Source organism: Opisthocomus hoazin, chromosome 20, assembly GCF_030867145.1.
Source record: "Opisthocomus hoazin isolate bOpiHoa1 chromosome 20, bOpiHoa1.hap1, whole genome shotgun sequence".
Lineage (NCBI taxonomy): Eukaryota > Metazoa > Chordata > Aves > Opisthocomiformes > Opisthocomidae > Opisthocomus > Opisthocomus hoazin.
Genome location: NC_134433.1, coordinates 9,017,008 through 9,041,852, shown reverse-complemented (window position 1 = coordinate 9,041,852; position 24,845 = coordinate 9,017,008). Strand labels below are relative to the sequence as shown.

At 50.8% G+C, this 24,845-nt stretch overlaps 4 protein-coding genes across 6 annotated transcripts in view; 2 read left to right on the top strand and 2 right to left on the bottom strand.

Annotated features, from left to right (window-relative positions):
• RABEP1 (rabaptin, RAB GTPase binding effector protein 1) overlaps nucleotides 1-5,370 on the top strand; it is a 52,723-nt gene extending 47,353 nt beyond the window's left edge. For all 3 annotated transcript variants that reach the window (XM_075439903.1, XM_075439904.1, XM_075439902.1), the window contains exon 18: nucleotides 1,235-5,370. In XM_075439903.1, the coding sequence (XP_075296018.1) occupies nucleotides 1,235-1,336 (102 nt within the window). In that variant the 3' untranslated portion in view covers nucleotides 1,337-5,370. The remainder of the gene's footprint in view (nucleotides 1-1,234) is intronic.
• A 239-nt stretch (nucleotides 5,371-5,609) lies between these two features.
• Nucleotides 5,610-16,205, bottom strand: NUP88 (nucleoporin 88). The gene is made up of 17 exons (XM_075440357.1): nucleotides 15,954-16,205; nucleotides 15,361-15,530; nucleotides 14,811-14,936; nucleotides 14,505-14,591; nucleotides 13,686-13,862; nucleotides 12,404-12,587; nucleotides 11,827-11,977; nucleotides 11,049-11,147; nucleotides 10,807-10,897; nucleotides 9,763-9,864; nucleotides 8,619-8,777; nucleotides 8,099-8,224; nucleotides 7,435-7,500; nucleotides 7,110-7,190; nucleotides 6,713-6,839; nucleotides 6,206-6,324; nucleotides 5,610-5,828 (listed from the first exon to the last, which is right to left on the bottom strand). The coding sequence occupies exons 1-17, from the start codon at nucleotides 16,188-16,190 to the stop codon at nucleotides 5,765-5,767; spliced, it is 2,166 nt and encodes a 721-aa protein (XP_075296472.1). The 5' UTR covers nucleotides 16,191-16,205; the 3' UTR covers nucleotides 5,610-5,764.
• A 48-nt stretch (nucleotides 16,206-16,253) lies between these two features.
• RPAIN (RPA interacting protein) lies at nucleotides 16,254-19,114 on the top strand. The gene is made up of 7 exons (XM_075440359.1): nucleotides 16,254-16,371; nucleotides 16,510-16,683; nucleotides 17,165-17,228; nucleotides 17,745-17,859; nucleotides 18,058-18,121; nucleotides 18,244-18,378; nucleotides 18,915-19,114. The coding sequence occupies exons 1-7, from the start codon at nucleotides 16,294-16,296 to the stop codon at nucleotides 18,942-18,944; spliced, it is 660 nt and encodes a 219-aa protein (XP_075296474.1). The 5' UTR covers nucleotides 16,254-16,293; the 3' UTR covers nucleotides 18,945-19,114.
• Nucleotides 19,115-19,692: 578 nt separating this feature from the next.
• On the bottom strand, nucleotides 19,693-24,033 carry C1QBP (complement C1q binding protein). Its single transcript, XM_075440358.1, has 6 exons — nucleotides 23,787-24,033; nucleotides 23,511-23,661; nucleotides 23,339-23,426; nucleotides 22,327-22,422; nucleotides 21,388-21,510; nucleotides 19,693-20,113 (listed from the first exon to the last, which is right to left on the bottom strand). Exons 1-6 carry the CDS (start codon nucleotides 24,013-24,015, stop codon nucleotides 19,964-19,966), a joined length of 837 nt encoding a protein of 278 aa, XP_075296473.1. The 5' UTR covers nucleotides 24,016-24,033; the 3' UTR covers nucleotides 19,693-19,963.
• Nucleotides 24,034-24,845: the final 812 nt, after the last annotated feature.

The window sequence follows — 24,845 nt, the reverse complement described above, 5'->3', positions numbered from 1 at the left end:
GCACAGTTCTCTTTTGTCCGTCCAGCTAAACTCTGTCTAGTAAACAAAGGAAACTATTGCATTGTCCTGACTAGTGAAGTTGCTTCTTGCTTGTCATCATCCTCTCTTTGTTGTTTTGTTGTTTTTTTTTTTTAATACTGCAAGCAAACATTTATGCAGTTCTTGGAGCAAAAACTTATACACCACTTTGAAGACGTGCGGTGCACTCTTCCAAAACTTGCAGGTAGTTTAGTCGGCCTTCGGTAATGAGCTCACTAAAAGTGTTGTAGCTCTGTCTTTTGTGTTTTCTTTCTGCCCCTAAGCAGTTATTACACATTATTTTCTCAGCAGTTAGTGCTTTCAGTTTGAACAATGGTTTGTGCTATCTCCACTACGTAGTACAAGATCTGTGCAACACGAGAGATCACCAGCAAATGAGGATTTTGGTTTCTTGATAGCCAGAGAGGGTGATTTACTTCCCTGACCCTGTCAGTGGAGAGCCTGGGTGAGTATCACTTGTGTGAAGTGTCCACTGGCCAAATTAGGTATCAGCCTTGGAGAAGGAGGGCTGAAAATCAATTAACTGCTAGCAGGGAATTTACAACTGAAAGCCCACGTCCTAATACGACGAATGTGAAAGTTTGAATGTTTAAAAAAAAAAAAAAGTCATCTCTCTGCATTCATTTCAAGACAGTTCTGCTGGGCACTTCTTCAGCATTTCAGAAATAGCCTAAGATGAATCTATCAGAAATTCTGATTCTGATAATCTGATAGAAAAGCAAGTAACAGGAGTGAGCTTGGAAATGGGACATTTGCTCCAAGAGCTTTTTAGCTTTGATCCTGAGAGGCATGAAGGCATGTGTTAGCTAGGTCTGTACTTCCTTTCCGTTCTTTCTGTGAAAGTTTACGTTGCTTTGCACGTCTCCTCCAGTTTGCCTGGCCAGTGTGGTGTCAGTGTCTGGTTATTAGGCAAAACATAGAGTGATGCTGAAGGCTTGTTTGAGCCCCTGAGAAAGGGGCTTTTTATTGTAAAAACAGAACTGCCTTATGTCTTCCTTCCCCAATTCTTGGTTCTAAATTGAGCTTGTGCTCCCTCTCGCCTTGCGTTTTTCAGCCAGTGGTAACTTGGTATCTCTTCTGCTTGCACCGGTGCTAGGGGCTGCTGCCGGGGCCCGTTGGCGCAGCGCTGGGTGCGGGTCTGTGGTCTTGCATCGGCACGTTTTCCTGGCTCATTGCATCTGTTGGTTTTCTGTAGGTGCAGCTGGAGCGGATCCGGCAGGCAGATTCCCTGGAGAGAATCCGTGCAATCCTGAATGACACAAAACTGACGGACATTAATCAGCTTCCTGAAACATGACACTCTGATGAGCGGGCTCCAAGACTGCGTTTGGGGTTTTTAACTCATCTTTATAGCAACATTAATTATTATTTAACTCTAACCGAAAGAGCAGAAGACAACAGAGGGAAGCGATGACTAAGTTTTGTTTCTAGAGGGAGAAGGGTTTCGTACTGGGCAGGAAGAGAGCGCAAGGGTGACTTGCGGTGTAGGAAGGAGAACTTTCTAATGGAAACACTAACGAGTGCGGTGTTTCGTGTTCCACTGAGTGGGATCAGTCCTTACATTCTGAAAAACTTCCCCTCTTTCAGCCAACTTCGTAACCTAATATAGAGTTTTGGAACATGTACCCCCTGTCTTTCCCTCTTTCCTTTCCCCCCCACTACTGTGATCATAGTAGCTGCTGGAAACCATATTGTCCCTCCAAAACATTGAAGAGCAAAGTGGTTGAAGTTTTTCTGTTTGAATAGTCAGTACCAGTATTCAGCTAGCAGAGAGAATGAGGTGTAGAGTATGCTGTATGAATATTTTATATTAAAATATGACTTTATTAGCAGGACACTGGATATTGATCTTATTTCATAACTCAGTAGTTTGGTTTTTTTTCTTTTACCATTGACTTCCTGTTGAAGAATCTGAATGCTGCCGAAATGTGGTGGACATGAGTGAGCTGTGTGTCTCCTGAACAGATAAATGCTAATCCAAAAAAATAAGAAATGTACTGAGAATTTAGCTCCTTGAAATTTTTCCATTGAATTCTGATATTTAAAGAAAAGCACAAGAAATGCACTGTTTTGTAATCTTTTCACAAATGTAATTTAGGATGTGGAATTACCACTGGTTCTTTGTCATCTCTAAAGCTGAGCAGTACCTGTAATCCCTTCTCTGTTTTTTTGGGTTTTTTTTAAAAAAAAAGCTAGTAAATATCCTGAGCATTGGCATGGGGTTTGAGCAGGGCTGCTTTGCTCCCGTGACTGACACCAGCTGTAAAGTTGCTGGCTTTCGCTGGCAGGTGTCGAGGGAAGGTGCTGAATGAAGCAGTCGGCCTGGCCCACCGCTGCTGCGTCGGCGTGATCGTGTGCACTCTCAGTCACAGAGCACAAATGCGATGGAGCTGCATTATTCTGCTGGTTCAAGTTTGACAGGTACAGTGCATCTCTTACTTTAAAGTATGGTATCATGGGTATCATGGTGTTGCTCGGAGCTGACTCCTACCCTGTCCCATGTTTCTGTAACCGTACATCTAAATTACACTGTGTACCATGACAGCAGAGGCAAGAAATTCTTGTGATCAGTCAGGTGCTAGGTTTGGGTTTCTTGGTCTATAAATGTATGGCAGTAACGTAACCATCCCTCCTCCTTTTTCTCCTTTTACTGGAGTTTCATACACACAGATGGATAGCAATGGTTTTACGTATGGTTGGAGGTGTTGATAATACTGGTGGTGCAAACTGAGACCTTGAATTGGTCCCTACTTACAATTCCATTAAAAGAAAGGAGGCTGAAGGAGCAGATCATCACTGTCCAAAATCTGTAACTTAGACTTTCCTCCATTGCTTGTTGTTTTTTTCTTTACATATTTGGCCATAAATCTGAAGGTGATGAAGAAAACCAGAAGTGACAGAAAATGCTCCAAACTGTAATGGACGTGACTATATTTTAAGTGCTTAAATCCTATTTTTAGCAGTGTATATCCTGCTACTAACATAAAGTTAGAACCAGTGGTTTTGAAGAGGAACGCCTTAAAAACAGCCAAAAAGAAGCATACAAGTTCAGTTCCTTGTCACTCATTGTGAGAATTAAAGCATTTTATTCACCCTAGCAATTAATTCCTGTCATAACCCTGACACCCAAGAGCCATTTTTCCTACCTTAATAAAGACTATACTAATAGATGGCAGAGTTGTCATCTTCTTAAGATGACACTTAATTTCGCTTAAAAGTGAAATTGAAATGTGGCTTAGGTTCGTTATTAATTGGCTATTACCAGATTTTGGGTTTTTAAATCTTTCTCAATATTTGCTGAACTGTGAGGTGACAGCAGCTGCCTCCTGATGCATAAATCCAATACCAGATGTTCTGCATTCAGTTTACCAATGTTTAGGGTCCTATTCTGTTCAATAAACTTTGGAGGAGAAGAATACAGGCCTTTATGAGGAGCTGCAGATGGAAAAGCTTTTTGCTATGTTCCCTCCCTTCCCAACAGCTAACTCTTAACTGGTTACTGATACTTCAGCTGTGCAGCAGTTTTTGAGGAAGCCTGTTGTTGTATGGCAAAATTGCAACAAAGCGTATACATCTTCTCAGCAAGGTGAACGCTTGAGGAACCGCAGCTGAAGACCTCTGCAGAAAAAGAATTTTTGGTTGAGTTTCTGGACTGTCCTCCTAGTGCAAGAGAGCGAGGAAGGCAGCGGTTAATGGCCTTCCAGCATCCCTCTGGGCCAGCGGCCAGTGCCCCTTCTCAGCACCCTGCCTTCTGTCTGCTCTGCACAGCTGGGGCCGTAGCAAGCTTGAAACACTTTAGATGGTTTCAGACAGTAGAGGGCTGGTCTGGCTTTTCCTTTGTGTGTTTTTACGACTAGTTGGCAGGGCTCTGAAGGCGTGGTGGTGTCGGACTGCAGGTGGTGCCTGCAGGGTGTCTGCCTGCAGACTGTAGGGGAAGGCAGGCCAGCGGGCAGCTGGTTTGTGAGCTCTCGCAGCCGCAGTGACAAACAGCAGCTGCCGGACAGCATTCTGCTTTTTTTTTTGTGTGTGCGTGTGTGTGTGCGTGCATGTGTGTGTGCGTGTGCGTGGACGGTGCTGGCCTGGTTGGAGGAGGCTGGAGGCACGGAGGGGGCCGAGGGGAGAACGCGCCTGCAAGGGCCAGTGCCGACTCCTGGCTCCTACACCAGGCACCGCACGGGTCAGCGAAGGAGCTTCCCTGTGGATTAGAGAGGAAGGGTGTACGGTTCCTCTACAGTTGTTTTCCTTTTTACCCCCTTATTCCATCGTGCACTTGAATGCCTTTGCTCCTGCTTGAGTACTAGCTGTGACTGTGAAATGCGAGTGACCTTTCTCACCAACCAGTGCATATTTGTTAGTTTTAAATTGGAAACCTGACTTTGCGGGAGTGTGCTCGGGACAGACGGCTGTCCTGCCAGCCCAGAGTGGCTGTCCCTCCCGGGGAAGGAAGGCACAGCTTCAGCAGCAGAACCTCGGGCTTCTACTGCACTTCAGAAACTGAAAGGGGCCTTTAAAAACAAAACAAACCAAGAGGGGGAGTGTGCCAAATTTGCAGAGCAAGTTTAAAAGACTGTAAATGAAGTGCAGTCAGCTCTTGCTGAAGCTGTTCACTGGGTGGATCATGGTGGTATCACTCATAAAACACCAGAAAGCAAATGCTCTTCCCTCCAGTTCTTGGTGTGCTGGCGCTTGACCTGAGCAGGGTGGTAGGTTCTCCTCGCCTAGTAAGAAGGCACGGCTGCGTAACAGGCACAGCTTCTGGCCTGGCAGGTCAGCCACGATCCAGAGGGTGAGTGGCTTGTTCATGTGGACTGTGCAAGGGACAGGATCAAGTTTTGTATGCATTCCTATACTTGTATAGTCTCAATCTGTACAAAAACAGAAGTGTTCTTGCAGCATGTCTGGTAACCTGGTTACCTCGTGGTACTAACAGCCCTCCTCTCCCTACAGCTTTACTTGGGCACCTCTTACCATGCCACTTTTGTAGCCGTGCAGTACTACTTTTCAAAACTGAGCTTGACCGTGTCACCTTTTGTAAGGGGTGGGGGAAGGGGACAGCAGTTATTTATTGTCCACTGAAGTTTGTCTACAGCAGAAAAATATTCGGCCTTTCGATGGCAAGGTGGATCTGGAGCTGCCTTTGGATAAAGGTGAACCGCGTGTTTGGAAGTGAATACTGCATTCCCGTGAGCCAAGCCGTTGGTGTCCCGTGCAGTCGTGGGTGTAGAATTCTGCTGTCTACAGGGTTCCCGTGTAACCATTTCTTAACTGTATTGAAGGTGTGTCCTTTATGAAGAAAGTGTTCCCAATTAAAAAAAGAAAAAAGCTGCTGAAGTGTGTGTGCTTCTCTGGTCTTTCTACTCTGCCTTCTGCTGCAGGCCTCCCCCCGCAGCAGCCGCGCCGTGGAGCAGGGGTAGGAGAAGACTCCCCGAGTAGCGCCGGGGAGCTTCCTGAAGGAAGCCGCAGTCCCCACTGCCCGGCTGGCTGTGAGTATTGCGCTGTGACGTACTGCGTGTGAAGCACCTGCTGCACTGTCTCCAGGAGAAAAGCAAAAAAGCGCAGCATGTAATGAGTCTTATCAAAAGTATTTTATTTCACAGTCCATCTTTACAAAATAATAAGTAAAAGGCATATTGTTCAACATACAAATGTGAATATACACAGGGCAATACCAGGGAAAATTAAAGCTCGTCCAGCCTTGCGGTGTAGGTTCCTCATCGCAGACGTGTTAGAAGTTCACACGGCTTCTGATGTCATTGATCTGTTTTACCATTTCCCTTATGTGTTCGCCCCTTCAAGAGAAACAAATCCAAGTCAAAAGGCTGCAGGTCACTTTTGCTCAAAACTAACCAGGCAGGAAAACACTTCATATGGCAGCAGCAGAGAACGGGAGCACCACTGCACGTCTTTTTGTTAATTATGGGCTGGCTACAGGCTGCCAAAAGATCCCTGGGCAAAAAGCAGACTTAGCTACATCTGCTTTAGTCGTAGCATGAGCTGGGGCTGTGCTGCCGTCGGGAGCTGGCGCAGGTCACACTGCAGCCCCCCTCAGCACGGTGCAGCCCCCCGCACAGCACAGAGGTCAGGCTGCACCCCAGAAACAGGGACTGAATTGCTGATGCAAGTGCCAGGGCCTGACCTCTGCAGGAGGCTCCAGGCTTTGACTTACTCTTCCTTCAGGACGGTCTGGATGCACTTGCTCTGGTAGGCACTGAGGGCGATGCTGGGTTTGCGGGGGCTGCTACCCTTTTCCATCTTCTGCTGCTGGTATTCCTTTTTCATTTTAACCTAGAAGCCAGGTACAAAAAGACAACCCCAGTCAGTGTGGGTCCTGCCTGTCGAAGTGGAAGCGCGTTACAGTTACAAAGGGGTGTGTCACACTGCAAGAACGGATTCTCTTTGGGTTAAACTCTGCTTGCTCTTGCATTCCTCCTCCCACAGAGAGAAGAGAATGTTGCTGCTAGGACCGAGGAAGGTGCACAGACTTTCTGTCTCAGAGTTTATGCGGGGTTGCAGAGGTTCTGTCTATATTACTGACACAGATCAGGAGTTATTTCAGTACGTTGCTGCTCATTTCACAGAAGCACAAAGCTGCTCTGTTGGCAGCCGGTGTTCTGCCGGTGTGATGCGGTGGTGTCTACCACCCGCCTGCCAGCCAGCCAGCGCCCTCCCTCACCTGTCTGATGGCATTGCTCAGGTGCTGCAGCTGGTCATGTATTGTCTGCAACTCCTTCTTCATATCTTTTTCACTGTCGGAGAGCACGGGAAGCTGAGAGTGGAAACTCCGAAGCACTTTCTTCATCCTTGGTGCACAAAGCAGGAGAGGCGGCTGCATTAGCTTACCGCACACTAAGACACCGCCAGTCTTGTGCTTCTGCCCCCCCTCCCCAAGCCTCGGGGGCTCAAGACTTTCCTCTTTCGGCTCGCCTCACGTGGCGTTTCTAAAGGCCAAGGTCAGGCTGGCCCTGCAGCAGTGCCGAGACCCCCCTAACCCGCCCGTCTGTGCTACCACACCAGCACAGTGCGACAGAGCAGGCGGCGAGCTGTGATGGAACGGTGTCCTTTGCGCTCACCTGTTCATGATGTCTTCTTGCTTCTCTTTGGCTTCCTCATACTTGTCAGCCAAGCGCTCGGCCATTTCCCGCAAACTCTTCCTTCATGCAAGGGAGAGATGTTTTTTTACTTTAGATCTACATGCAAGCCAAGTCTGTAAGTGGAAACAGGAGAAGGGGTCTGGACGAGCAAGCTGGAGCAGGGAGTGAACCTGCTGCCTGATTACAGCTGGAAACACACTCACTTCTCCCTTGTTTCACCCGGGACCCGGTATGAAGTACTCTTTGCGCAAAGGTCCACCACTCCTGATGTCTGACTTGGCAACAGCAGGCAGGTTATACTCACCTTTCCTCTCGACAGTAATTGAGGTCTTCCAGCTGTTTCTTCTTCTGTCCCCACAGCAGCTTCACTCTTCAAATAAATACATACATAAAATGAAACTGCCCACAACAGCAGTCCAGCTGAATCAGGATTTAGGCCACACAGAAAATATGACAGAAGTGATTAATGCTCCTGGGATTACGAAGAGCTAAAGACACTGAAAAACAGGCAGTGGTAAGAACAAACTCCTCCATTTTGTCCTAACTTTGTAATACAAATAAATAACTGTAGGTTGAAGAAGCAGGGACTTATTTAATGCAATTTCCCTTTTAGCAGCTTTGTCAGGATTATGGCTGAGGTCAAAGGCTTTCTTCCCCCCCCCCCCCCCCCCCCCCCCCCCCCAGGCACCGGCAGAGTGACAACAGCAAGAGAGTATTTTTTGTGTGTGTGCGTGTGTACTTTTTTTCCTTTCCCCTGCGAGCCACCATAAGGATCAACTATTGCGCTCCCCCCCTGCATTCCCTGGTAACTCAATTTTCAGGTCTGGTATTCCGTTAGTCTTACACGAGTACATTTTACTCATTCACAAGCGTTAGGACGGCAGAGGAGGCGTAGTGCCCAGTCCTGAGTGATGCTGTTTCACAGCCATGGTACAGCACGCACTTGGGAGGGCCTTGTCTTGTCTTACCTCTGCTGAATTTCCTCTTTTGCCAGATCTTGTTTCAGGATGTATTCCTCTCTGAACACTTGGGTGGCTCTGCTCAGAAGCTGAAGGCATTCCTCAGGGGGAGGAGCAGCATCTTTATCAGCAGACCTGAAGCAATGAGAGAGCTTTCTGCAATCCTCCTCTCACTCTGACAGGCCACACAGCTGGCAGAATTTACAGTAGGGGCTCTGGGGGCTCAGTTACGGGAGTGAGGGGCTGTAACTAAATCCCTTTGCTGTAAATCATGTTTCTAACCCAGTGGGGCAAGCGATGAGCAACCTCATCAGCTGGGGGCAGCCCTGCTTTGAGCAGGGACCAGAGCAAGATGCTCCCCTCCCAGCCTTCGTCGTTACAGCCCGAGAGGCACCAGTGGGCTGCGGGAGCTGTGGCCCCGTTAGTGCCTTGTCCAAGCTAACGCGCTGCTCCGTCAGGGGCTGCCGAACACACAGCACGGCTGAGAGTCTTCCCTCTTCAGGTCCCCCAGGAAAACAGATTTACTTACTTCAGAAGCAAGGGATTGGCAGAACTGCGCTGCAGGATGCTTCGGATGTGGTTCTCAAATGAATGCTGTGACTCAGCCAGGATACGGAGAGGGGAAACAGCAACATCTTTGTCTTCTCTGGTACACAGCAGGGGAGGCGATGCAGGATGGACTGTACTTCTAGCAAAGAACATCACATTGGAGAACACAGTTTAAACCAGAAAAATTTAAACTGTGTCAGAGTTTAAATGGTAGTTAAAACAAAGTGGGGAGTTAGTGTATCACAGCAGTAAGTCAGAAGTGGGCCAAGTACTTCGATTAGGTGGTAAATCCAGCTCTAGACAGGGCTGGTAGAGCTCCCATCCCCACCTTTCTGTTTGCTCCACAGGTGAAGCACGCAAGAACCATCACTATCCTCTTCCTTAAGGAGAAGAAAGTTCTACAACAAGGCAAGCAAGTGCTGGAACAGCAGAAGGACCTGCTTTTCAAAGCAGCTGCTGGGTCCCTGCCCACCTATGGGATTTCAGATAAGGGGGTTTAAACGAGCTGTACGAAAACCCTATTTAAGAACACGGCAGAAATAGTTTTTAAAAAAAAAGTGGTCTGTGAGAGAACCTGGCATGTTTAACGTATGACAGGTACTTCTACTGAAGGTACCTGTCATACACTAAACAGTGTTCTTAGCAATAAATAAACTGAAAATAGTGCGCTCCCCTCAATGCATTCACTTACTTATGCACACGCAAATTACCACACTAGTCTCTATCTTTCCCACCACCCTCAAACAAAGTAAAGTTGCTTTGGAAATGCATAGTAAAAATCCCACTACTTTAAAGCACTTTAGGAAACTGTTTTGTTTTTTTTTTTACCCTTTCATGCAAACATAACCTTGGTGCCATTAAGGACCTCTGTATTACTGCCTGTAAGCAGTTTATTTAGATTAGTGATATAATTATATCCCCTACAACCACCTTATCACTAGTAAATAACCACTATAATAACATTTAAGTGCTCAGCCAGGGAGTGTTCAGAAGGCAAACTTCATTGTGTGTCATGAGAGGTGCAGAAGTCTGGGGTGAAAGGATCAAAAGAATAATAAAATTACTATCCTGAGATCCTTTTCTTGCAACAGTCATGGATTTCAAACTAATTGCGAACCACGTACAGGAGAGGCCTTGTAATACACTCATAGGTGTTTGTGATGCAGATCATTGTGGGCCCCAGGATGTCAGAAACGATCCAAAATCCTCTGATCGGAGCAGGTTGCCTGAAGGGAAGGAAACACCAGAATTACCCGGTCACATTGTGCACATTCACTCGTTTGGCAAAGCTCTAGCTACAGCAGTCGCCTGAGCCAGACACCTTTCTCTGGGCCGAGAGCCACTCCGCAGAACTGTTCTCGTGCCACACCACCGGCCTGGCAGTGGGGTGCACCAGGACACACTCACCCGGCCAGAGCGAGAGAGCACTTGTCCAGCTCCCCTGCGAGCCAGGAGCAAACGCCCGCTGTGGCCCAGGAGACGCTACCCGCTTCTGGAGCGAGGCACGGAGCGAGGCACAGGCCTCCGCGGGGAGAGCACGGGTGCTCCTGCTCCCCTTTCCGGCCCCAGTGCCCCAGGTAACCACTGACACCATGGCAGAGGCACCAGCTGTGCTGACTCAGGGAGCCCTTCAGGTTAGATGACTTCACACCTATTAATAAACAGCATTTCTGTATTTTCATAGCGTTTCATAAATAGCAGTCTATAGATACAATTAGGCCTTATAAAAGTGAGAAAAATAAAGCAGATACAGATCCATTACATAGCCCAGCACATGGTGCCTCTTAAGCCTGACCAAGCTCAAAAAATCAGATGTGCTTTTGAACAGTGTTTGATCCTTAAAAAGTGGATAAAAGGAACATGTCAGCGTTCAAGGCTCTTGGCCAAATCAAGCCTCAGAGGTAGTTGTCTGGGATCAAGTAAATGAAACCAAAACTTCCTGCTGTGTTGACAGATGATTTTCAGCCAGTAACACAGGAATCTAAGCTTACTTCCCTAACTGTGCACTAAGAATCCTGGTACACAAATTGCTTATTGCTATTATATGAATTCTTTTGAGCGGACTTCATTATTTTTAATGGCAAGAATGCAGCAAAATAGGACAAATAATAAGTATTTTCCACAGCAACTCACTGATGTGGAAGCAACAGAAAGGGTTTGGTTTTTACCTGCACGGCAACGGTTTTGTACAAAGAATATGTTCAACAAAGCACTTCTGTTCTGCTCCCAATTCTTGTAAACTGTCTTTGTCTTCTTCATCTACAAAGAGATTTGTCAGGATGCATCAGATCTGCTTTGCAGGGTAAGGCAGTCTCAGGATCACCCGCATCCAACAACTTGTTGCCAGCAAAACGCAGGCGTTCGGACAGTCCTCTCTTCCCTCTACATGCAACAGAGTCTCACCACTCACCTGAACCAAGGAATTTGTGCAGTTTGTTGATCCAGGTCAACCCCACACTATGGACACCAGCTTCATGGGTGCAGTGGTATCTAGAGGGACATTTTGGATCTGAAATTTAAACAGCAGACGTAGAAGAAGGCAGTGAACTGAGAAAAACTTGTCCTGCAAACCCGCATTGTCGAACACGTGTATCCACGTATTGCCCCGTCAGCATTAACATCTTGTCGCAAGTACGAACCCGTCTGTATCCCAAAACTGAGCTAGGTGCGTTAGCCACGCTATTAGAGTTCTGCATAAAATTGAATTACACTTGAAATACTTGATGAATTGTTTCGAACTACTCCTCTCGTACCAGTAGGTTTTAAAGGGAAGATCAGGTAAAGCCAGCAGACCAGCATTCTGACGAGCTTCTTGTTCAGAATGACCCCAGCACTTTGTCCTACCCGAGCTCCTGCCCCACAGTTACATCAGGCAGTCTAATAGGAAATATGACCCTCAGGGTCACCATCCCCACCACACTTGCTTACATGCATAGGCTATCACAGATGCAACAACTTTGCATTATAATCCACAGCTGAAAGAATTTGGTGACCACAGGTAACCTGCCCTTGAGTAAACACTAAAGCACCTCCCTGGCTTGCTCTTCCCACAGCTTTGTTGAAGATAGCAGGCAAATCCCTACTGAACACCACCATCTGTTTGACACCAACGATAATTTGTAAATAGCTTGATCCTAAGTTCATGAAATAAAGCAAGTAAAAGCCAACAACCCAAATGACAGCCCTACCTCGATGCAGTTTGATTGGGCAAGAGAAATCAGACTCCAAAGGCTCTTCTTCATCTCCTGACGCCAGTTTCAGTGCAAGTTCCAGTTCAACACATTCAAACACATACAGGGAAGGAATAATATCCGATCTTGGGTCCCATGACTTTTCTGACTGTAAAGAGCATTGAATTCTTCTGTGTTAAGTAGAAATGCCAACATAAACAGCATCAAGAAGAAGTTACATAAAATAGGCAAGCGTATGAATTGTCAGGGAAAGAAGTTCAAGTCCCTATGGGTTTTTTTAACTTAAAAAATTTATCTCAGAAACAGGGTTTCTTCTTAGAAGATCTTCTTTAAAATAGTTCATAAGTTTGAATAAAAGCTGACCTACCAGCAGCATACACAGAACTGACATTTAAAATAAATTCACCAGAGAATCCCAGAGACTGGCTGCAACAGGAGGAAGACTCACTACCTCATTATGAAACAATGCAGCGCTGGCCCTTGGCCTTCACTTCGAGGCATCCTGCCACCTTGCAGCCAGGAACTTGGACTAAAGAAACAAAAATGCCCACAGGAAAGAAACAAGACAAGGTACCTGCTCATCATCCTCTTCTCCATCGAGTACCACGCAGTGATAAAGCATTCCCGACTCGGTGGCAATCACCAGGATGTTTGGAACACACGGCAGGCAAAGGACAGCACAGGCATCATAGCCGTAGTTATCTTCTGCAGCAGGGTGCATGGGCAGAGGGCCAAGCAGCTTGCCAAGGTTTCCAGTGCTGGAAGAAAGAAGATGTGTTCACAACACAAGGTGTGGAAGGAGAGTTCCCTTTGGCTGCCTACGGGAGCTTGCTGCACAATAACTACAAAATAAGGATAATTAAAAAAAAACATAAAACAAAAAACAAAAAACAAAACCAAACAACCCAATGGTTTGGCCTTCTGTTTAATTTCCGTTAGACAGCAGCAACCCAGGCTTCTGCGGACTAAGAGTCTGAACCACAGACTCTTGGTGGAGATCTCGGAGAAGAAAGTGGAGCTCAGTAATGTTTTATGCTTCAAAAGCAACCAAGCTACACTGCAAAAAGTTCAAGAGGAAGCATTTTCATACAAGAACACAAAGTACTCACGGAAAGCTCAAGTTAATTATCACTTCATTGGTTTCTTGCTTAATAAAGCACTTTACAAGCCGCATTTTGTGGCCTGGCATTTCTCTAGGTAGAGCTTCCAAAGGACTAAGCCCATTTCCTTGCCTACAGACAGGCTCTGCTCAATGCTGCAGCATTTCTCACGCAAACAGTGCTGTTTCTAACCTAAATACCATGTTTTAATCCTCAGTTACACTAGGTCTAACTTGTAAGTTTTCCACCGTCTTCTCAGTCTTCTGAAGCAATTTTTTCTTGTATTGTGTTTATATTCTTGATTCATATTCTTGACTTTTCATTATGGAACATGTCTGCCAACCCTCTGTGATCTCAAAATATTTCTTTTCCTAAGATGCCACTGGCTCACTCAGCCTCATCCAAAGCTAAGGATGTCTGCGCTGTGAACTGAAGGCCCCAAAATACGCCCCAACAGCCTTAGACCCACTGATCTTTTAAGTGTCTGGTGTCTTGAGTTCAAATTTCTGATGGCAAATAATGGACAGTGGATTCTCAGCAGTGGACACTGCACCCTTGACGTCTGGATGAAAACAGATGACACGCTATTTCAGTCTGCTAGTGCTGCCACAAGGAGGTAAAACAGGCTGCAGTACAATAAAACTCAGCCCGGCATCCGCTACAGAGTCCCAGCCAAACCGAGGGATGGCTCTCCAACCCTAACATCGTACAAACCCACACGTGCTCCGTGAAACCCGAGGACGAACACGATCCTACCTGTGTAGCAGGCTGACATAGGTGAGGAACGTCTCTCCATTTTCATACAAAATGTAGAGTGGATAGGCCAACACTTCTTCACTCCCTCGCTGTCCAAGAATGTTCTTTGGGACTGGAACCAGCGGGCCGAAGTCAAACGCCACCGCGGTCTCTCCCAGCGATGCTGTGTAGGCTCTCCTGGGGACAAGTCAGGGCAAGACCTGAAGTCAGCAACGACTGCGAGAACCCAAGTGTTTAACCAGGTCCATCGGTACGTGCTGACACATTGCTGCTATACACCTGCCATCAGTCCTTCGATGTACACTATTTTCAGCAGCAAAAGTGTGCAAGTAACTCCCTTCTTACGGCACCTCATTTCCACAATACACCCTCCAGCCAGCCCAGTTTCACAGCATAAAAGAGGAGGGCATACTGGTGATTTCCTGGGTAGCGCATCAGTCGGTGACTTGACTAGTGGAGACCCTCGAGTTTTTTCTTTCCAGCTAGGCCAAGAGGAAAATAAAGAGACCGTCTATTTTCTGCATTCCCCACTCAAAAAGCCCTTCCTAACTCCTTCTTAAAGACAATGCATATTTTTCAAATTGCTACTCTGACAAACACTTGACTGTACAGTTTGCAACAACGCTTTTTTAGACAGATGGAAAAAAATAAAAAAGTGCCATTACTGTGCTAGGGAGAAGCCCTGGCACTGAAGAAATCCATGAAAAAAAATCACATCAGATTTTCAGGTAGATTTATCACTTAGTCATTAAAAACAAAACTGAGAATCCAGAGCTTACTCTATCAAAAGCATTTCAAAACACAAGAAGCCACACAAACCCTTTTTTGATTGTAAAAGTCTCCTCCTCGGTGTCAGAAAGAGCAATCACTTTGATGGGCGTCTGAGGTACCTTCAGACTGTAAAACCTAGAGGAAAGAAACAGGAGCAATGTTCATTTGGCTGACAGTGCTGCACGTGTCCCTGCTAATGCATGAACATCAGCTGGCATCAGTCTGAAATGTCTCCCATCCTATTTTTTATTGGTAATCCTGGTAAGAATGGCAGGACACAAATATCTGGCAAAAAATCAGACTGGCAATGACAAAAGAAACTCTCTTAAATAATCAGCTACAAACAGGTTTTACCTTATAGTGTTATCTGAAGTTAGGAGCACAATATGGGGCTCTAACGTCTCACAGGGGTACCAAGCAGCATGCTTTAAAGTCAGAGATGTTGAGCTTGTGAAGAACCTTTCCGCAATAGGAACAGTGCTGAAACACAGAGCAGAAATACCCACTGTTACAAGAAAAACAAAAGAAGTTAATTCTAAAGGGAAGCAGGGGCAAGAGGAGCTAGAAATCCAACTAAAAGGTTTCAAAACCACTACCTATATTATTCTTAAAGTTGGAGGGACAGCTTTAACTTGAGCCCTTTGTTATTTCCATCTAGACGTGTGCTTTTAGCTACCACAGCTAAAACACCCCAGAAAGCCTGGAGAATACTGCAGAGGAACACCTTGCTCCTCAGCATTTACGAGTTTAGAAGGCCATTTATTCAGGTCACTTGACAACCAGCCGGTCCCTGAGCCAAAGATTGTCCCTACCACCCCGACATAACCAATGCCTTCGGCATCCGCGCGGCCCCAGCACGGCGAGGCTGTCGAGGAGTGACGGTGGGGCCCGAGGTCTCACCCACCTACAGTTGACCGTGGATTTCCCACCTTCAAACTCGGAATTCTTCCCCCAGCGCTTAGGCAGCTCCAGCACCATGAGCCCCTTCGTACCGATGAGCGCCACATGATGCTGCGTGGGGCTCAGCAGCGTCTGATAAACCTCGAACAGTGGCGGGTTTATGCAGAGAAGGGTCTGAAAATACAAACATCGCAGTCAAGCACAGGTGGTTCAATCGCGCTCCCAGCAGCGGGGCAGGCCTTTTCTTCGGGCAGGGATTTACTCGCCCTCAGCCACGGCCACGCACAAACCGGGGGGGGTTTCACCCGGGAAGAACCCACGGACTGCGGGCTGGAGGGAGGGCGGCTGGTGGCCCCTCAGGACCCCTCCATCGCCTCAGCCACACTCCTGCCGCGCCCCACCATCCCCTCAGCCCTCCCCCCCATCCCCTCAGCCCCGCTCCCGCCGCCCTCCCCATCCCCTCAGCTCCCCCCATCCTCTCAGCCCCGCTCCCGCCGCCCTCCCCATCCCCTCAACTCCCCCCATCCCCTCAGCCCCGCTCCCGCCGCGCTCCCCCATCTTCTCAGCCCCCTCCATCCCCTCAGCCCCGGGCCCCACCTGGGAGCGGCCGAGCGCGGCGGCGTCGGGCCCGCCGAGGCGGCGGAGGCCGATGGCGCGGAAGGCGCTGCGCTCGCCGTCCCAGAGCAGCAGGTCTCCGCCGAGGCCGAGGAGCAGGTTGCGGATCAGCGGCGGCCGCGCGCCGGCGGCGGGGGCACGCTCGCGGAGGCGGCTGAACACCGCGTGCTGCGGCAGGGCCGCGCGCCACTGCTCCGCCGGGCCCCACTCGGCCGCCATCGCCCGCCGCCGCCACCGCGCAGGCGCCGCGCCCAGCCCCGGCGTCACCCTCTGCGCCGGGACTACATTTCCCGGCGTCCCCCTCGGCGGTTCGCTGCTGGCGATGGCGGCACCACTGCGGCCGGCCCGCGCTCGGTGGAAGGGCCCGGCCGCGCCGCCCTGGAAGGAGACCTACCGCCGGGTGAGTGGGGCCGGGCCGGGCGGGTGAGCCGGCCCCGGCCCGCACCCCACCCGCCAGGGCCCGGCCTTGTCCCCTCCGGCCGCCCCCCCTTCCATCAGCGGGCGCTGACTGGCGGCCTGTGGTCTGCTCCCCCCCCAGCGCTGCATGGAGCGGCTGAGGAGCAGCCGGGCGAAGCTGCTGGAGCGGTACCGCCGGGCCGGGGAGAGGCCGTGCGGCCCGCGGCCGGGCGCGCTGCTGGTGCCGGAGGTGATGGAGCAGGAATGGCTGACGCTGCGGGCCGCGGAGGAGAGCCCGCCCGAGGCCCTGGCCCAGGTCGGTACGAGCTGCGGGGCTGGTGCGGCCCCCAGCAGCGGCCGCCTGCCCGAGGCGGGGGTGCTCAGTGCGGCTCTGCAGCCGTCGCTCCGGTCTCCGGGAGGTCTGGGTGTCCCACTTCCACAGCGCGCGTGGGGTGTTGTGCTGTGACAGCGCTCGCCTTACTCCCTTCCCAAACCACGCATGAGTCACGGCCGAGGGTGGGTTCCTCCTCCGTGGGTTTCAGAGCTGGGCTTCCTGAGAACAGGAGTAAAACTCTCATCTTTCCAAAAGCAAGTTCTTGGGCCGGCTGTGTTCTGATCCGTCGTGGCTGGCTTTGCACAGGTGATTATAGTACAGATCGCTTTCGACAGCGCATGGTTTTGCCAGGTAGAAGAACAGTCAGAGTGAATTTACGTTGCGGTGGCAGCTCAGTCAGGTGCGGGAAGTGAAGTGAGAAGGTAGCCAGCGTGGGGGAAGCACTGACTGGTGCACCTTTCAGATGCTGGAGGACCCTGACGAGCTAGCAGTACTGGAAGAGATCCAGCAAGAATTGATCTTGCAAGGTAAATCCTCTACGTGCTTTCTGACTCCTATTTAGTTTGTAATATTCCTGGCTTCCTAGTAATCCAAATTAGCCGAGGCTGTGCTCCTCATTTCTTGCAGACCACGTGACAGAGGGGAAGAGCCTCCTGGGAAACCGCTGTAGCCTCTCTACTGCACTAGACCCTTTTTGACAGCTTTAGGAGTTAGAGTGGCATTTTAAGGTCTGTGACAAGCTAATAGGAGACCAGAGAAACAGCACTGAGGTGTTTGGGAGCTGTAGGAACCTGCATAAATCAGTTCAGAGTGTTTCTATATTGTTGGTTAGAAAGTCACCCACTTGAGACCAGCTAAAGATGAACATAGGAAAAGCTGGATTAACAGGAATAACTTCTTCAAGCGTAGAAATCTGATCCAAAGAAAGAAAAGTTCAGAAACTCGTGGCTGCCCCAGGCTCCATCCGCCCAGGGGCTTCACGCGTGCCGCTTCGCCTTCGGTTCACAACGGGCGCCTGAGGGTATTTTGCTGTGCTGTTGCAGAGCAGTCGGTTATAGAAGAGTATGAGCGAAGCCTGCAGTTCGATGAAGAATGTCTCAACGCGATGCTTGATGGCTTGGATGCCGGTGACAAGATCATCTGCCCAGTGTGTAGAAAGTAAGCAAGCCTTGGCAGTGGGAGGAGGTTCTCCACTCAGCTCAGGTTTAGAAACAGGCAAAAGCAGTGGGCGGAGGCTGCTGTTAATTTCAACAAAATAAAAAAACTTGAGCAGCATTCTTCTCAATCTAACAGTTTTTTTGCTAAAATCTGCCATTGTTCTGGTGGTTGTGACAATGCTCTTTGTGCTTTTTCTAGGAATAACCTGACTGTGAGGAATCACGTGGTTTTTTGCCAATGTGGATTATACATCAGCACGCAGGTAAACTGCGCTGTGACGTGTTACATGTGACATCTTATGGCGGCTGCTGCTGCAGAGAGGCAGTTTTAAGCTACACACAGCAAGTTAATGTGTGAGATTTCTTTTAACCCAATTTTTCTCAGGGTATGACAGAAGGGAAGCTCCGGTCGCTTCTAGAAAACACTGTAACAGAGCACAGTCACCGGTGCTTTCACAGCCCGGAGTTCACAGTGACCAGCGGAATGGAGGAGGAAGCCAGTCTTCTCATGAGCTGTCCGGTGAGTCCCGGTGTCAGGTTCCTGGGAAGGATCTCTGCCCGGGTCCATTCTTGTTTACACGGGCAGAACCCACAGGTCCGTGGATCCCTGGGGGTTGTGCTGCTGCTTGTCAACAAACTTCCTTGGAAATGGTCTTACTTTTGACCACCAGTAACTGTGAAAGGGAGAGCAGAACTGCACAGCTTACCTTAACGTTGGGGTTAGGGAGTCTTGCAAGGACCTGTCCCACTGAGTGCCTTACCGTTCTCACACCTTAGCCAACACCTTCCAAGTCGTGTGTGGAGCAGCAGTTCAGATAAGTGGTTCATGAAAAAAAAGTTTTAAAAATTACTTCAGTTTAAGCCTCCTCAAAAGGCTCACCCGTACCTCTTGGAAAACACATCCCATCCCTCTGGCGCAAGCTAGAGCTACCAAGTCCTTAGCTTTGCTGCTTACATAAAATCACTGTGAGGACAGTGTTGGGAGCAGCGCGTTTCACATGGTTTTGAACATTAATGATTCATTTTGTTCTCTGTTCAACTTAACCTTTTGTAAAGGTCTGCGACTCCTGGACGATTCTCCTGTAAGCTGATTTGGCTGCTGCCTTTTTTTACTGGAAGGACTTCCAGAGCTGCTAATGGTTTTATGTACATACTTGTAATTGCTGTCAAAGAGATACTTCAAAAGGCAGTAGTACTGCCTTGTCCTGCACTTTTAATGGCACAGTACATGTTTTGAAATAAATAGACGTAGTTTATTTCAGCCTTAGTGTTGTCTTTAACAGTGCATCAGTCATCTCACAGCTCACACTGGGCTTCAGCTTTGGTTTCTGTTTAAACTTAACGTGACCTTCAGGCAGCAGCCGGAGACAGGGCTTTGAGCCGAAGCCCACAGCTGCTGCCCCGCAGCCTCCAGTTGCTGCCGGAACTGAAGTGCTCCAGCCTTTCTGCGGTAGTTTTCTAAAACAGCTACGTTAATACTAGTGCCATAGGTACTGGCAGCACATCCCTTCTTAAAACGGCTCCTCAAACACAGTGTTTAAGACCCTGAATTCTATTGCCTAACACAGAGAGCCAGCCAAGACTTTTAGAATAACTTCATAATTAGCACGCTTGGCCAGCAAACTTCCTCCCACAGCCACGGCTCGGCCAGAGGCCCGCTGCTGGCTGGAGGTGCTGGAGTAGCTCTCCCTGGAGACAGCATCAGGCCAGCACACACGCTGGCCGCGGCAGCAGCTCTGCTGGCAGCTGTACTAACATGGGCACTGACACCCACCAGCACGGTTTTTACAGCAGCTCTCTGGTCAGCAATGGTACAGCAGGGAGAAACCACCAGTTTTCAGTGATATGTTGAACACATTTTATTCTTCACATTCATTCTTAATTGTACAAAACCCACCAAGTAGGGTGAGGCAATTCCGGACCATAACGTCAGTGAACTTGATCTGGGCTGCAACATAAATACAATTCCCCAAATTACCAGCAGGAATCCTCATTCTCCAAACGCCAAGTTACTCGCTCTCTGGATCCCTTGTGAAGATATATTTGGGCATTGCTGGCTGGGGCAGAGCTGTGGCATACCCACACTTGAAGATAAGCTGCCTAAACTACTGACACTTGACAAAGCTTTTAAGGTCTTCAAGGAATTTAATGTACTCCTGGTGCTCCAGCGCCGTGCTGAGCTCTATTAACTCATCAGCAAAGGTGTTGTCCACTCCTCGGTCAGCCAGGAAATCCATTAAGTGATCGTACAGGGCCTGCAAGCAACGAAGAGGAAACCGCCTCAGCAGCGCACACCTGGGTACCAGTCACTTTACGGTGTCCCACCGCAGCCGGCGTTTCTTTCTCCAACGAAGAGCAGGTCTGCCTCCCGCAGGGGACCAGGCAGCTCCCCATCCCCCGCTCGGCAGGCCTGGCCCTTCAGAGGGATGGGGCCATGGAACAGGTCATAAACCCAAACCCAGCACTACAAACCAGCTGCTCTCTGGAGATGACCGACGGGCCGCAGGAGTCAGCGGGTAAAGCTCGTTAAAGGCTACACCTGCGGAGCTCTGCCCGTCCCCTCCATGGTGCTGCGGCCTCGGGGGTGAATCGCTTTAACTGTGTCTGGAAAGGGCGGTACCTGATGTCAATATTTGTCTGAGAGACTAAAGCTTTTACAATCAGCAGCTCTTTGGTTTTTTTTCTTCTTTTTGGTCCTACCGCAGTGTTGCAGCTCCAGCATGGTAACAGCTGCGGGTTCCCCCCTCGCTCCTCAGGAGAGCGGTCATTCCTGCTGCTTAGGGCAGCAATGCCAACAGCTGTCAGGCCTTTCTTCGTGGGTTGGTTTTTTTAAACAGACCAATATTACTGAACAAATGTTTAATTCTGGACTTCTGTAATCCGAATGGATCACAAATCATACACATTTTTAAATTAATTTTCTGTCTCGAGAGAGGAAAAGAAAAAGCAGTGTGGGATGTCCTAGAGCACACTAACCCATTCTAACACGAGTGCTTCCCCAAGAGATACACCCTCGAGGAGTAAAGTTTTAACCACATGACGCACAGCCTCCAACTAAGATTTGCCCTGCTGAAAGCCTGGCACTGAGAGCAGATAAGCAGGTGCCACATCCTGAGTTTAGTGTCACAACTGTAAAAACATACCTGGAAAACCCAGGAAACAAAGGCATCTCTACATGTGGTATCTGATAAGCTACGCTGTTAATTAACGCACAGATGAAAAGATGTCTGAGCAAGTGTTAAAGCACCTCGTAAGTGTGACAGAGCTGCTAGGAAATCCGCTTGCAAAGCCCGGAACAGAACGAGTTCCAGCCCGTCGGGCTCTGCCTGCTGGCAATGCCGGGACTGGGCAACAGCCCCCAGTCTGCAGCAGAACCACCACTGCACGGCACGCTGCGGCGAGCAGGGGACTCCCCGTCCCAGGCACCCGGGACAGGACTCCCCCGTCATTCCGGAGCCATCGGACAGCCAGGCGAGACACGCTGACGTGCCCTCTGCAGCCTGCGGCCCCGGGCGTCGGCAGCACTCACCCAGTCAAGGGAATCCGTATTGAGGGTGTAGTTGGTGTCCTTCCAGTCCGATTCTCCGGTGGGCTGAAAACTGACCTCCCGGATTGTGAAAATGTCGCTTTCTTCCTCTCCCTCGTGTCCAACCTGAAACAGGAGGTGAGATGTAAGACACACAATTCGCTCTAACTGCAGGGCCCCTTCAGCCATCTCATCCCGAAGCCAGGAATACGGCACTGCAGGCAAAAACCCAAGGCTGGTGCTGAAGCTGCACCTCTCCCCTCCCAGCGCGTGCCTGCGAAGAGAAGCACGGCAACGCAGGAAATTCCCGAAGAGGTCAGGTCAGCAGCTTGATTTTTATGAAGAAAAACCTCCTCTGGGTGGTTCTAAATCTGTCTTCCCACGTCTGTCTAACCTTTGTCAGCTAGGACTGGCCGCACAAATCATCTGTTCAGGTTTACAAACTAAACCACAAAGATCAGTCTGAAGCAAAGTTCTCAAATTTATCCGCCCCCCCCTTTTTTAAAATCTCTATTTCTCTTTGTGAAACCTCACAACAACGAGATCTGCAAGGTACTGACGCTGTATAAAGTCTGCCTGGTTTTGGCCGTTCCCGTTTACCCCTCTCAAGCTGCCGTGCCGGTATAGTGAAGCCATGCTTCCCTGCTCCAATGTAATTCAACAGCCTGGCCAACACGCGGCCGCTCAGCAGTGCCAGGTCAGGATGTGAGGGATGCAGCGGAACATCTCCTCCCCAAAGCGTGTCCGTGCGAACACAAAGTCTTTTTTTTTGGTGTTAAAAAAAAGAGAGGTAAGAGGAGACAGCATTTTCTGCAGATTCAGAAAACCATCAGACTACAAAGAGCAGGCAGATTCAACAGCGGCAGGATTACGCGACAGCGAAGCGGGAAATGCGCAGCGAGGCACAGCCCAGGGCTCACACACCACTGGTTTGATACCCACCTCATCCTCGGGGTAATGGCAGTCAAGAACGAGGGTCTGCTTTGTATCATCTTTTATTACTTCCACAACAAAGTTGGGAGTTGATGTAAGATCAGGCTAAATAAGAGAACAGTTGCATCAGCACTGGAGTCTGAACTGGAGCCAAAGCAATCCCAGTGCAGCCCAGCAACACGGACCATCCCATGCGGGTTGTTCCCTGGGTCCCTGGCCAGGGCAACCCCAACTTCCCCCAACCCCACCAGCAGCCCTTCAGCCCCTCCCCTGCTCCTCGCACCGGCAAAATGGCTGCTGGGAGCACCCCAGAGAGCCGCAGCTCCCCGGGCTGGGGCCCTCCAGTGCGACGGTGACTGGGGACAGGCTCGGACTGCTCCCACAGCAGGAGCTGCTCGTGCTTGCCCTCCTTCACGGAGGAAACCCAGCAGGGCACGGAGCCCGCCGAACACGCGCGCACAGACCGGGTGCGCTGCCCTTCCCAGCGGCCACAGGCACGGCCGGGAGGGGAAGGAACGCGCGGGCGTCCCCGGTACTGTGCAAGCTAACTGCTGCAGCTGCTGCATTCCTGACTTGTTCGGTGTCAGTGTCACCGCAAAGCCCTCTGCCTAAATTATATTGCTTATTTGCATTTTTTACCAGTACTTTTACTAAGTCTTACTGAGCAGAATCAAGATGCTTCTGACCAACAAAACCACACGAGTGAAGCCACGTGCACAGCTCTGCGTTTTGCTGGCGGTGCCCACCAGCACCGCGTGTTACGCCAGCCAAGCGCAGTATTCGCTGCAGGGGGCTGCAAAGGCGAGAGCCACGGGAGCCCCTCTCCTTCCTCCGCGCAGAGCCCCTCACCCTGCTCTGCCTCTCTGCTCAGAGGGGGGTCACAGCCCAGAGAAACCTGCACTTGGTGACTGGACGCTCCCAAAGATGAAGGGAGAGGGGAGAGGGTTCTCAACTTCAGGGCAAGGTTCCCGCTGCCCTCTGGGGACGCACCACTGGAGTGCGCATGGAAAGACCGCGTTACCTCCTGCTCGCCAGGCTTCTGCTCCTCCTGCGCGTCGTCCTCAACCGAGGGCGGAATGCTGTTGTTGATGTTGAACGTAACCGTTATCCTTCAAAAGAGACGGACGCCATTACCCTCAGCACGCTCGCAGAACGCCCCGCGAAACCCCCACGCACCCCCCCCCCCCCCATACCTCTCTCCGGCCACCTTCCGCGCCAGCCGGGCCTCCGTGCCGCGCAGCTCCAGCTCCCACCCGCCGGACACCGCGGGCAGCGCCCGGTGCTTCTGCAGCTTCTTCTCCTCCTGGATCTCGTCCGCCAGGAACTGCGCGAAGGCCTTGTCGCCTGCAGAGAGATGGCGGGGGGGGGGGGGGGGGTCAGGGCGGGCCACGTGCTGCCGGCGGGGGGGAGGCGGGAGCGCCCCATCCCCCTCACCCCCCCCCCCCCCCAGCGCGGCCCCCCCCGCGCACCCTCGGTGTGGAGGCCGCCGCAGCCGCAGGAGACGCCGCCGGCCCAGCCCCGCCGCGGGCGCAGCAGCAGCGCCGCCCGCCCGCCGCCGCCCAGCTGCCAGAGGGGGCGCGCCAGGGGCGGCGGCAGCGGGGCGCGGGGCCGGGCGGCGGAGAGCAGGCGGCGGGGCGCGGGCAGCGGCGGCGGGCGCAGGGCAGCGGCGGCGGAGCGCAGGGCCCGGGCGAGCAGCATGGCGCGGGGCGGCGAAGGCGGCGGCGTGGGGCGGGCGGAGGACACGGCGCGACCCGGAACCGCCCACCCCGCTTCCGGCGACCGGCGGCCCCCGCGGCGCGGAGCTGCGGACCAGGGTTCGAGTCCCGGACCCGGCGTTCCGCGGGTTCGAGTCCCGGACGCGGCAGAACACGCCACCTAGTTCATTCGCTGCAGTTTTGACTGAAAATTAAAAAGCAAGGGCAGGGGAACGGGGCAGGGACGCCGTGTAGAGAGCACCGGCACGGTCTGCATCTCCGGCCCCAGCCCTCGGGAGAGGCAGGGGCACCGGTGAAGGCACAGAGGAAGCTTCAGGGAGGTGGAAAAAGTGCTGGTGCTCCCCTCATGCCTGCAACAAGAACACGCAGTGTCTGCGGTGAAGGCTTCACTGCCGTGCATCGCCCCACGCTTTGTTAGAAGAGTCAGCTTTCTGGCAGGACCTCAGCAGTTTACTCAGGGAAAAGAAAAAATTAATTTTTTGTTTGTCCTTTTAGAGGGAAGATTGACCGAGGGCCGGCTGAAAGTGTCCCCTTTGTCTAAGAGCTGGCACTATTCCCCTCTATTGAGCAGCAGCACAAAAGGCCCATTGCTGCTCACCACAACGCTGTTGCAGGACAGCATCACTGGCCCCTCATCACATCGCCAGCACCCCCCGTCGCATCGCTGGCCCCCTGTCACATCGCATCGCTGGCCCCTTCCCCGATCACGATGCCGGCACGCCCCCCCATCACATCAAAGGACCGGGGTTTTCACTCCCAGCTCCACACCGAGGTTTGGGCAGCGCACACCTCACATCGGGGTCCGTCCTGCAC